Raw genomic sequence first — 13,743 nt, forward strand, 5'->3', positions numbered from 1 at the left:
AAATTAGATGAACTATTAGAATTTTAGCGACGAGGAAATGGCCGGACTAGTACATTTTAATTGAATTTTTTGGGAAGAATAACTATTTCACTCATATTGTAATTCGTTTTAGGTCACATTTCATAGAAATCTGGACACAATGGACAGTGACTTTCAATCGTAAATACCGCCGGTGTGAACAGAGAAGCAGGACCAAGTCCACGTGAAAGGCATTGAAGGGGCGGGGTTCCGCTGTGGCGCCCTGCTGCTGATCACATGCAGAAGGCATGGTGTTTGTAATTACACCACAAACGGCGTAGACACAGAGGCCCGAGCGGGAATTGAATGCACGGTGTATCCTACCACATAAACGCAGACATAGCATTGCACATCCTCTGCAAAGACAAGTGTGCAATTTCGTGCCATCGGGAGAAATGTATTTTTCTCTCAGATGTAAAATGAAAATTAGAAAGCAAGACAGGACCCAGCAGCTTTGATCAGCTGCTTGAGAAGGTCCGTTTCAGACCAGCTTAATCTACTGCCCCATGCTCTGATTAAACATAATACATGTATATTATTCTCCATAAGCAGCATTGTCACTAACAGCATAATCTTCAGCATCTCGTCAATATCATCATCATCTTCATGATCATCACATTGACAATAGATAGCCTACTCATATTCATATAATTACTATTTGGTGGCCTATCTCAGCAGAATACATTTGAAAGAATTTCCTTAAAGCTTTGTAAATAATTTTAGTGCTACCAATTATGCAGGCTTCCATGGGCTTTTACACTGTAAACCTTAAAATATAGATGATGGTGGTGTTGATGAGAGCTAAAACAGCTCTGCAGATCATCGACTGTGCAGGCATGGACATGTTCTCTTCATTTTCTCTCTATAGTTGCAGTTGCATTAGCCGAGGCATATTCTTTGTCAATGATGATTTTGAAGATGTGAGCAGGTTTTTAAATGAACAGGAGATATTGGGTACCTCTCCCAATGTGGCTATATACACATGATGATGTTTGAACACAGTGATGATAGACTATAGCCTGCAATCCGACTTTATCCTGTAAAATGAAAATTGGGATGATAAACTTAATAGAAACGCGAGTTGGCTGCATCAAACTGCTATCACATGAACTAAACTCGCAGGCACTAACTAGCCTACTTACTGTACATCTATTCATCGGCTATTGACAACCTCTCCCTTTTCAGTTGTAGGCCTATGACTGAAGCTCTCTCTAGCGCTGCCGGTGGACAATCAAACCAACACACCCACCTCTTGACACACTCGCATTTTCTCATTTCTTAGTTCTACTATAATATAGATAGCTAAACGGACTCTCGGAGCTCACAAATCATAGAGACTTGTCCTGAAAAACTAGCAATAGTTTAACAGTAAATCTGAAATTCAACATGGAGTCCCCTCCAGATCCAGCAAGCGACCCGGGCAACAGCGCCTCCGATCCGGCTACCCCGGCCAGGGAAACCCCGGTAAACCTGGAGACGCTCCGAAAAGCGGACCATCCAGCCCCTGTTCGAAGGCAGACCTGTTCAAGCACCAACAGAGGTAAGAGGCCGACATCTCACATCACGAGTAATATTGATTGATTACCGATTTGATGCATCAAACTTCAACATGAATTCTTTGCATGGAGAATTGAAATTACGGAGGTCTCAAATAAGCCATGTGTATAACTAAATGTTTAAAACCACCTGGAATGTATTCTTATTGCACTGCATTTTTAATGTTTACCATATTTATTATGATGAGAGAGTTGCTTCGGTGTTGCCTTAGGTCTTCAAGCACAACTGAAAACTGACAGGTCCAACCGTTGTCGGATGATGTGTCATTGTGAGACAAATCAAACTCTGAATAAAACAGTTATAGTTAGGATAGTGTATTAAACAGGTCGATTACAATTGCCTTAAAACACAAGCACGGCAACTAGCTATATTATTTTAGTACACGTGTATTAGGCTACACAATGGTGCTAAAGACAAGTGAACTTTGGGAAACTGTATGCTATCGACCACCAGTGCCCTCAACTTTAAAAGCGACATGTATTTTATGGTCGTATTTGTTTCGAAGTGACAGGCTACAGAATAGATAGTCTGTAATTGTGTGTGTATGTGATATAGACGCATCAGCAGCAGGAATTTGATTTACCTTGCCTTGCGTGTGCGCGCCACATCTGATACATTGTAGCGGACAGAAATGAAGGGTTGACAATTGCCTGATGGTGGACATGATGGACAGTGGACACTGATCATTTATCAAATAAATAATTTTATTGTGTTGGTCCCGTATACATGTATTACGAATATGCGAGATTGAGTACCGTCCGTGTACAGTACAGACAGTATTTAGCCACACCCCCTCTAGACTGTTTCCATTCAATTTAGTTCATCCAAGTTCAATGGAATAGACTAATACTCCAAAGTACAGTATATTCACCTGCTATTATGACACTAAATTACATATTAGACATGTCAGTGTATTCATTGCTCTGTTGTTTGCATGAGCACATTTCCTCTGCGGAAGGGGTAGCCTATGTTTAGAGTGTGATATGGTGAATGTGGAATGTAAGCTGGTTATGTAACAGGTTTAGCCATAAACAGAGGCGCGCACTGAAAGACAGAGAGAAAGCGAAAATCATTAGATATTATTTCACTTGTGGATGAGTTCTTGACTCCTGAGTTCAAGACATGTGTAGGCTAATGGTTCTTAACACTAAGCATTCCAGCTGCATAAGATAATTATTTGTGTGAAGACGAGATTGTTTAATTTAGTACTAACTTGGTAGATCCCAGCCAGTGCTCAGTTATGTAATACCCGGCAAAGGCAGGTAGTTATAAAGGCATTTTGGACAAAGGCTTTTTAGGTTGATCTCATGGGTGTTTTATGAAGAAGTCTGGCTTCTAGACTCTCCTAACCTGCTGACCCATATTCACCCCCACCCATTTATGCATTGGATTAAAGTGTCTGGAAGAGAAAGACAGGAAAAATAATGCCTTTGCTCTGTTATGTAATGCTTGAATGGGTAAAAAAAAAAAGCATGTTCAGTGGGATTCAGAATGCTTTAGTTAAAGGGACATTTCCAAAATGTTCAACTTCCTATTCATCATTATCATCATTGTGTGTTTCTAGGTTTTGTAGTAAAAAAGATTGAGGAAGATAAATGTTTCCAATGACATCATCAGTGTGCATTGTGTGATTTTAACCAATTATGAGTAGGCATTGCCAACTAATTGTCTTCTAATTGTCTTCTAACTGGTTGATGACATCATTGGAAACACTTATCTTCCCCTATCTTTTTCTTACCACAAAACATAGAAACATGCATGTCTATCAAGTAATAAAACATATATATTTCCCTTTAACTTGAATATCCATGGCATACTGGCAAAAGTTATCCTGTAGCACTTCAACAAGTTTTCAATAACAGGCAAATAAAAAAATGATGTTACTGCATTATTATTCTTCCCCAACTTTTTCTTTTAATAACAATTCTAACAAATATGATAAAATCCTAAAGTAAGATTTTTAAATAATCAAAACTTTGTCTGGTTTCTGTGATTCCAAACTCGGTCCGCGGTAGCCCCCCCCTGCGGGTTTTGGTTTTTGCCCTAGCACTACACAGCTGTTGCAAATAACCAACTCATCATCAAGCTTTGATTATTTGAATCAGATGTGTAGTGCTAGGGCAAGACCGAGTTTGGGAAACCCAGTTCTAGAGGCTTCTTTTTTTTTCTTTTATCAAACATTGCTTTTATAGAAACTGAAACTTTGTTAGGCATTTTGTCCACAATACATGAATTGATTAGAAATATTTCTTATTGCTATTGGTTGGTGTCACAATCCAATATGAGATCACACAAAAAAGTGAAACAATAAAAATGCCAAGTAAAGCATTTCCACGATTACAGTGTTGGGTTCAGACACTGCAGACGCTTAGCCGCTTACTGAGGAACCCTTTCCCTTTTCAGAGGATGCACATTTACTGTTTTAACCCTGAGCACTAATACCCTATAGAAAAGGCTTACTTCAGCAGAAGCTGTGCTGGAAGGCTTGAGTGGGTCAGAGAATGGGCCTGGGGTCTGTGGATATCATTAGTGGAAAGAAGAAAGGGTGTTCTTTTCATATTGCAGGATCCCTCAGTTCGTGAGGAGCAAATTCGGAAACAATCATTAATGGCTTGTTTTGTAAATTGCCAGCCTCTACTGAGGCTGGGATGAAGCCTCACAATTACTCAGGGAAGCTGCAGATGTGATGATGCCCAGTCCTCAACTCTGCACTGTTTATCCTTGAACGAGCCTCAGCTTCGCTGATGTGTGTGTGTGTGTACATAACCTCACGATGGAGACTCTGCTCTGAACTGTTAAGACTAAAGTATCATGTTATGGGTAGTGATGACTGTGGTGCAGGCTTGTAGCTCAGGCTTTAGATGTGATTTTAATATTCATTCCTAATGTGCTGTGCCGTTGTAACATCATTTTCTGCCGTCTGTTCAGGATTTCCCCAATAACATATCAGTTGGCATGCCAGATAACATCATTTTGTTTTCTCCTTACTGCAACATAAAAGCCCTCATATAGGGAATGACAGACAGGTGTAACAGTATTGCTTCCGTCCCTCTCCTTGCCCCAACCTGGTCTCGAACCAAGGACCCTCTTAACACATCGACAACATTCACCCGCAAAGCATCGTTATCTATCACTCCACAAAAGCCATAATTTTGCACAGCAAGGGAAACAAGTACCTCAAGGTCTCAGAGTGAGTGACGTCACCGATTGAAACAATACTAGTGCACACCGCTAACTAGTAGCCATTTCACACCGGTTACACAGGCTTACTCCAGCAGGTATATTGTTCGGTAGGACAGTGATATACTCATACATATTTGCACACAACTCAACGTAACCATAACACACAAAAGCAGGCGATGTGCAGGGTGCCATACCTCTTATCTCAAACTTTGTTAGCTGTTTCCTGTTTCTGTCATGCAGGCTGTAGTTATACAACGCCTTAGACACTTTCTACATACAGTTGAAGTCGGAGGTTTACATACACCTTAGCCAAATATATTTAAACTCAGATTTTCACAATTCCTGACATTTAATCCCAGTAAAAATGCTCTGTCTTAGGTCAGTTAGGATCACCACTTTATTTTAAGAATGTGAAATGTCAGAATAATAGTAGAGAGAATGATTTATTTCAGCTTTTCTTTCTTTCATCACATTCAAGCTGGGTCAGAAGTTTACATACACTCAATGAGTATTTGGTAGCATTGCCTTTAAATTGTTTAACTTGGGTCAAATGTTTTAGGTAGCCTTCCACAAGCTTCCCACAATAATTTGGGTGAATATTGGTTCATTCCTCCTGACAGAGCTGGTGTAACTGAGTCAGGTTTGTAGGCCTCCTTGCTCGCACACGCTTTTTCAGTTCTGCCCACAAATTTTCTATAGGATTGAGGTCAGGGCTTTGTGATGGCCACTCCAATACCTTGACTTTGTTGTCCTTAAGCCATTTTGCCACAACTTTGCAAGTATGGTTGGGGTCATTGTCCATTTGAAGACCCATTTGCAAGTTTCGATGTTTGATTCTATTATCCACATTTCCTTAAGTCCCTCTGAAAATCTGCCACCCGCTCACGGGGTTCTTCGGCTTGCAAGCGTCCCCCTTTTTCCTCCAAACATAAAGATGGTCATTATGGCCAAACAGTTCTATTTTTGTTTCATCAGACCAGAGGACATTTCTCCAAAAAAGTACGATCTTTGTCCCCATGTGCAGTTACAAACCATAGTCTGGCTTTTTTTATGGCGGTTTTGGAGCAGCGGCTTCTTCCTTGCTGAGCGGCCTTTCAGGTTATGTCGATATAGGACTTGTTTTACTATAGATATAGATACTTTTGTAACTGTTTCCTCCAGCATCTTCACAAGGTTCTCTGCTGTTGTTCTGGGATGGATTTGCACTTTTCGCACCAAAGTACGTTCATCTCTAGCAGACATAATGCGTTTCCTTTCTGAGTGCGTGGTCCCATAGTGTTTATACTTGCGTACTATTGTTTGTACAGATGAACGTTGTACCTTCAGGCGTTTGGAAATTGCTCCCAAGGATGAACCAGACTTGTGGAGGTCTATAATTTATTTTCTGAGGTCTTGGCTGATTTATTTTGATTTTCCCATGATGTCAAGCAAAGAGGCACTGAGTTTGAAGGTAGGCCTTGAAATACATCCACAGGTACACTTCCAATTGACTCAAATTATGTCAATTAGCCTATCAGAAGCTTCTAAAGCCATGACATCATTTTCTGGAATTTTCCAAGCTGTTTAAAGGCACAGTCAACTTAGTGTATGTAAACTTCTGACCCACTGAAATTATGATACAGTGAATTATAAGTGAAATAATCTGTCTGTAAACAATTGTTGGAAAAATTACTTGTCATGGACACAGTAGATGTCCTAACCGACTTGCCAAAACTATAGCTTGTTAACAAGAAATTTGTGGAGTGGTTGAAAACTGAGTTTTAATGATTCCAACCTAAGTGTATGTAAACTTCCGACTTCAACTGTACGTACCATTCCGTATGCAGTTTTCTTTGGCTGGACATTGCTGGTCCAAAATAACCACGTCATGGTATGGTTTTCCGTTTCTGGACATTTAAGGGGACTTTCACTTCCACAGTCAGCCGATTGGTTCTATGTTGCGGACGGAGAGGGAGCGCTGTGGGCTGGAGTTGTGGCGTGTGTTTACTCTGTGCTGACAGAAGATGGATGGCTCATGGGGGAGCAGAGGCCTCTAAACAAGGTTCTGCACAAAGCCTGTGAAAGCCTGAAGCTGGCACGGTGCTCACACTACCCCGTTGGACAGCAGCGTAAGTGAGGCTGTGACATTCTCAAATACCAGCTGGATTACAGTTCTCTGCTCGATGAGGAGGGCCAAGCAGCAGGTAGCCACCATGCGGACAGCCAGGGCACATCCTGGAGAGCAACTCGTTTGTGTCTTTCTTTTTGGCAGATAGACCTTGACAAAATAATGGTCTCTGTCTCTCGCTCTTGTTAATACTATGAGGAGTGTGAGGTGTCCCAAAATGCAAAATGGATCATACCGGCTGTATTTCTGTATTTTGAAAGTTATATATCTTGAAAACTTGATTGCTGACATTTAGAAAAAACATTTAGGGACTATTTCAACAATGGACTAATGGACCAAAATTTTTTTTTTGGTTAAGCCTAAACATCTGGAGTTATAGCTCCAAACTTCACATGTATTTGATAGCTCTGAGTGTTTGATATTGATGCTCTATAGAACTTATTCTGTTTGTACCATGTAGGCCTACAGGTTATGTTATTTGAGGAGAAAAAGCTAGGTCCGACCAAGTCAGTCTATGAAGTTTGATAATTTGTTTCTATTCGAAAGTTTATTAACATCAAGTTAATCCACCGCTTGCCCCAATTTACTGTATTGACGAAACATAGTTTATTGGCTTTTAAACTTCACTGAAAGTTTTGTCCTTATGGGACAGTTTTTCTTTGGAGTCCACGTCAGCAGTGGCTCAACTGGGGCTGGCAAGGAAGTCTCGGCTGGTTACTAGAAGCAGATTTGATGTGAAATCTCCAGCGGTGAGCGACAGCTCTGATCTGTGGCCCATTTACTGAAGTTAATATCTGAGATAGAAAGTTTGAATAGTAATGAACTGAAATACTCTAGATGCATTATTGGAGGGTGTTAAAGGAGTCTATATTTAATGCTGCACACTGTGGCCTAAGTAGTGTTGTTGTATAGCATGTCCCTGCAGTATATGAAGTGGACCCCTCTGAAGAGGCCTCGTGGGAGAGGGAGGTGGTAAGTAGGGGATATGGGATCACTCAATAGAATTCTTATGACACATCCAAGCCAAGCCCTTAGCAGCTCTTCTGGTCTGGAGAGTGTACAGAAGTTGAAAAGGTAGGTGAGCTTTCTTTCAGTGAGAAAGTTTTCAGGGGCTTATGATCAATGAGCAATCCAACATTGGTATGAACTCGTATTCCTATCACCTGAAAGTAATCAAGTCTTTGTGCAGTTTGTGAAACTGTACCTTTGCACCATAATCATACTTGTCTTTTCTTAAGTTTTACGTGAATTGGACATGCATGCAATTAAACCGTTCAAGCGAAGTCCCATATATTGTTCCTAATGCAGGGAGTGGAGCACCGACATGTGTTGAACACCTCTAATGCAGAGCAGAGAGCCATAGAGCCTTTCCCAGGCATGACGTGCATGTGCTGTATTTTAAAACAGCAAGAGGTAACAGTGTAAAACCTGTTGTATTTGAGCAGAACACCCCCAGAGTCCCTTAGCTGTTGTTATTCTGGTGAAATGTCTCTCATGGCAGCCGTGTTGTAAGGACTATATTGGGCGACTGTGAGTTCAGACAGAAAATGGTAGAATACTGCACACCACTGAGTCTGAGGTGAAAGTCATGTTGGTCCTCCCACTGTCTTTTTAAATGGATGTAGATTGTGGATATTTTTGCAATATTTGTGCGATATTGTCTCAGGTTTTCATCTTCAAATGTCCGTTCACAAGATGCATTAAACATGGTTGTTAAAGCAAATATGGCAGACAATTTCTGGAACTTGACTTTACATTTTATTTGTCTGAATACACCAGTTTAGTTACTTCTTTGCATATTGTGTTCTATGTGTTTGTAGATTTGTGTGTGTTTACTGCACTTTATTTGTGCGGGTTTAGGATAATGCGACCTCCCAAGTTCCTTGAAACCAAACTATGTTTGCGTTGCTTCTTTAGTATGCAGCTATGTAGTATGTAATATACACTGAGTGTACAAAACATCCTAATATTGAGTTGCACCCCCTTTTGCCCTCAGAACAGCCTTAATTTGTCAGGGCTGTGGTTCAAACAGAAGGGCTAAGGTCATGCGTATAATTCATTTTAATTCAATTGTTTCAGCCTTTAATTAATGTGCTTTTGGTTCACTTTTGTCAAGTAGACACTGGAGTATTCCACATTTAAACAAAGTTTATTTGTCACTTTTTGAGACAAAATATTAACAACTTGAAAATCAGTGTCATTTTCATTGGCTTGAGTATTTATATTGGAGTAACAAGCGAGACCTAATCTCGTATCTAAATCAAAAAGAGAGACATACAGATTCATTCCCTCCAGGTACTGCTGCCACTTAATCGAATTAGCGCCACTCTCAGGCTTGACGGATTCTTCAAACACCCCTGCTGACTTCTGAGTGCCGATTACAATCAGCTACTATTTTCAGCGTTTGATTAAAATCTGGCGAGGTTGGACAGAATTTTTTAGAGAGCAGAACCAACTAATTATTAATATTGGAACCCATCTCTCCATCTTTTTCACCAATTACAGAATGCCAATGGACTTGAGTGGTTAAACAATACCCCAAAGTATTAATCATGTTGAATCACATTGGATGTGAAACTATTATCTTATTCTTATTTAAATATCACACAGTAGTCTGGAGCATATTGTCCAGAGACGTGCCTTTTACTGACCCTTCAGGCTTCCTCCATAACGACTACGTCCTAATTGTGAGAGTGGGCATTAATGTGCACTTGTATTTTTTCCAAGGCTAGAGGCCCTCTGCAGGTTTCTAGTCCATTTATATTCATTTCATAGACAAACACTGCTTTTGATATAAGCTACTGTAAACATACAACCAAGCTTCAGTTTCATATGGACTCCACCCATTTACTAAGAGACAATGACAATAAACAGAACTGATTCTAATTCTCCACTTATGTTGACAATAATTCTTATCCCAATTGTTCCATTTTCATCATCCCAAAAAGTATGATCATAATTCTCAGAAAGAATAAAGAGGACATTTGTCCATTTGTTATTTCGAAAAACTGATTTTAAATATGAATAAGCCACTAATGAATATATGATTATTGCCTGTGTGGATTGATTGTTGTAGGAGGTGCGTTAAGATGGAGTGGGTGCTGCTACAGCATGAGGTTCCATCAAAGCTGATGTGCAGATCTGTGGTAGACAGTGATTGAAAGTTGGACTCACTCTTCACCATGTTTGCAACACCAATCATGCTCACATCCTCTGACAAAAGTTGATCTGTCTTATCGATCAATATTTGCTACTTTATTTTCCTAATGTAGTACAATACATTAGCAATAATTAACAGCATGTTGGGATATTAAAAGGCTATTTTTAAGTGAGAGACGGAAATAGACACACAGAAATAGGAAGATGGAAGTCCTGGGTCAATGTTCCTGTTGAGAGTGAGATATTACGACAAAGCGCCCTCATAGAATCCTATGGGGATCGCAACAGGGATTTTACATTAGATTATTATACTGAACAAAAAATATAAATGCGACATGCAACAATTTTTTTTTTTTACCAAGTTACAGTTCATATAAGGAAATCAGTCAATTTAAATAAATGAATTAGGCCCCAATCTATGGATTTCACATGACTGGGCAGGGGTGCAGCCATGGGTGGGCCTGGGAGGCCATAGGCCCACCCACTTGGGAGACTGGCCCACCCACTGGAGAGCAAGGCCCAGCCAATCAAAATACATTCTTCCCCACAAAATAACTTTATTACAGACTGAAATAGTCCTCAGTATCTTCAGCTGTCTGGGTGGCTGGTCTCAGACGATCCTGCAGGTGAAGAAGCCGGAATGTGGAGGTCCTGGGCTGGCGTGGTTACACGTGGTCTGCGGTTTTGAGGCCGGTTGGACGTACTGCCAAATTCTCTAAAACGATGTTGGAGAAGGCTTATGATAGAGAAATGAAAATTAAATTATCTGGCAACCGCTCTGGTGCACATTCCTGCAGTCAGCATGCCAATTGCATGCTCCCTCAACTTGAGACATCTATGGCATTGTGTTGTGTGACAAAACTGCTCATTTTAGAGTGGCCTTTATTATCCCCAGAACAAGGTGCACCTGTGTAATGATCATGCTGTTAAATCAGCTTCTTGATATGCCCCACCTGTCAGGTGGATGGGTTATCTTAGCAAAGCAGAAATGCTCACTAACAGGGATGTAAACAGCAGGTAGAGCGTTGGGCCAGTAACCGAAAGGTTGCTGGACTGAATCCCCGAGCTGACGAGGTAAACATCTGTCGTTCTGCCCCTGAACAAGGCAGTTAACCCACTGTTGCCTGGTAGGCTGTCATTGTAAATAAGAATTTGTTCTTAACTGACTTGCCTAGTTCAATAAAGGTTAAATTAAAAAAATTAACACATTTGAGCACAACATAGAGAAAATTTGTAAGTCGCTCTGGATAAGAGCGTCTGCTAAATGACTTAAATGTAAATACGATTTTTGTGTGAATGGAACATTTCTGGGATCTTTTATTTCAGCTCATAAAACATGCGTTTATATTTTTGTTCAGTGTTTATATGGTTTGTTCAGGTCTTTTACTTTGATAAATAAAATAGACTAATGTCAAAATCTGTTTTTAAATGTGAGGGAATATTAATTAGGGGTGGCTTGCTATGCTCATAAATGGCAGCTTGCTCCACAAGCAGTGTGTTGGGCTCTCTTAGCTGGCGTTGCGCCACAATGTCTTCTCAAAGAGCCACTTCATCTATGCCAGGGACAGGTGGAAATTTGCACAGTTCTAATTGGACAAAGTGCCTTCCGAACTCTCAGCCATCTCTCACACATCAGATTACCATCAGGCAGAACAAGTGTCAACATAGCTTTCTTTCTCTCTCTCTCTCTCTCTCTCTCTCTCTCTCTCTCTCGCTCTGTCTCTCTCTCATTCTCCCTCTCTCTCTCGCGCGCTCTGTCTCTCTCATTCTCTCAATGTTTCTTTCCCTGCCTCCTAGTGGCCCGGGGCACACTATACAGCATTGATTTCCAGATTACTAGAAAGACACGTTTATAAACAGGGACAAATACACAGTAAGCATCTGGCTGACATATTACATTTTGAGTCTTGTCTGCATCATCGGCACAGATGTATATCCATGTGCTGATTTGAATCCAGGCAGGAGAAGGGCCAGGAGAGATTGATGGCGGTCTCCCCAGTCAGACAGATAACACCTGATTCTGCCTGCAGGGGGTTAGACTAGCATGCAGCTCCACTGGCCCTCAGACACACAGCAGACTAGACTGAGGATGTGAACCATTCCTCCACTTAATGCAAATGTAGGGACACATTCAGAGATGATCCCAGGATGCTTGTGCCAACAAAGCCCTGAGCACTTTGCACCTCATGATCCATGCATCAGCTGCACCTGGGACAAAACCCACACAAGCAAGAGAGTCCATTCACAGAAGTACATTCGCGTGACGCTATCGCATGCAAAAACCTTCCGTTGAGAGCTTGATAGTTTTACACTGACAGAACCGCACAAAATCGATCAACATGACAAGCATTATATGTTCAGTACGAGGCTATCACAATAATTGGATGAAGAGGAGGGAGTTTTTACAACAGCAATGTTTTGAACACCAACCTCTACGTCGATCGGAATGTACCAGTGGAGCCCCATACGACCTGCATCCACCTCCTAAAGACAGAGTCTTTGCGGCTCTGGCTCAAAGCGATGAATCTAAAACTAACGTGAGGGTTCATGTGAAACGCGTAATTTAAAGCCTCAAGCGGTTTAGAATCATCTCAGACAGTGTCAATCAACCTCTCATCTAAAATGGACAAAATACTTCGAATATGTGCTGCCCTGTGTTACCTGCGTGGTGAATGAACTGACAAGTCAAATGCAATTCACAGGATCGATTTCCCAATATGAGTTAAGTTGTCAAAAGTTACTTGAAATACATTTCAATTCATTATATAACAACTCGACTTAATTATTTGTTTTACATAATCATGAATATTATTAAAAAAACAAAGCCATAAAAATAATTTCCACAATACTGTGACTGTTGATGCATTAAGTCAGTAATTGAAAACAATGTGTTAATAGTAACTGCAAACAGGAGAGACATCTTACTACATAATTCTACAGAGCTGCATCTATTTGTCACTCAGTGACAATCTATCTGCCTGATGCTCCTCAACAATAAATGGTAGCATGTGGGTAAAGTAGAATGCCTTCAACCTCAGGACAGCCTCTGCACAGAACTGTGCATCATGGGGAACAGGGATGACAACTTGCTGGGACGGAGTCCAGATGAGCACCTTACCTTCTCTCAGTCCTGTGCAAATCATACCAATTTGCACCTGCATGTAGTAGACACCTGGCCCATGTGGTCACATCACAGGCGTCCCCATTGAAGAGTACAAAAAAAAATGCATGAAATGAAATGTATGTATTCACTACTGTAAGTCGCTCTGGATAAGAGCGTCTGCTAAATGACTAAACTGAAACTGAAGTACATCATGCACTAGCACACACACACACACACACACACACACACACACGCACACACACGCACACACATGCACACACATGCCTGTTTGTAAATATTATCGTAAGTAGTTAAGGTTCTATACAGTTCCACCTATACAGTCTCTTTCAGCTATCATACAATTACAGGAATTGAGCTATGTGTACAGTAGTTTGGCCATAGTATTTGTCATATGGAACCTGACTGGGAATGTGGAAGCGGTCGGTCTATGCTGAGCCCTCTGTGTGTGTACAGTACAGTACACCTGAGGCACCACTGTGATTATCTCACCGCACTGTTATCTTCACAGTTTGATGCTGCACCATCCTGCCCTGCCTGCTCAAAGGATCTACAATGGCATCTTGTTTTGACCCTGACATGATTCTTGGAAGGAGTC

At 40.9% G+C, this 13,743-nt stretch overlaps 1 protein-coding gene across 2 annotated transcripts in view; it reads left to right on the top strand.

The window, feature by feature from the left end:
* Window positions 1-1,220: 1,220 nt before the first annotated feature.
* Window positions 1,221-13,743, top strand: part of LOC106573506 (nuclear receptor ROR-alpha A) — a 270,918-nt gene continuing 258,395 nt past the window's right edge. For both annotated transcript variants that reach the window (XM_014148624.2, XM_014148625.2), the window contains exon 1: window positions 1,221-1,558. In XM_014148624.2, coding sequence (XP_014004099.1) covers window positions 1,405-1,558 — 154 coding nt within the window. In that variant the 5' untranslated portion in view covers window positions 1,221-1,404. The remainder of the gene's footprint in view (window positions 1,559-13,743) is intronic.

This window comes from Salmo salar, chromosome ssa16 (assembly GCF_905237065.1).
Source record: "Salmo salar chromosome ssa16, Ssal_v3.1, whole genome shotgun sequence".
Lineage (NCBI taxonomy): Eukaryota > Metazoa > Chordata > Actinopteri > Salmoniformes > Salmonidae > Salmo > Salmo salar.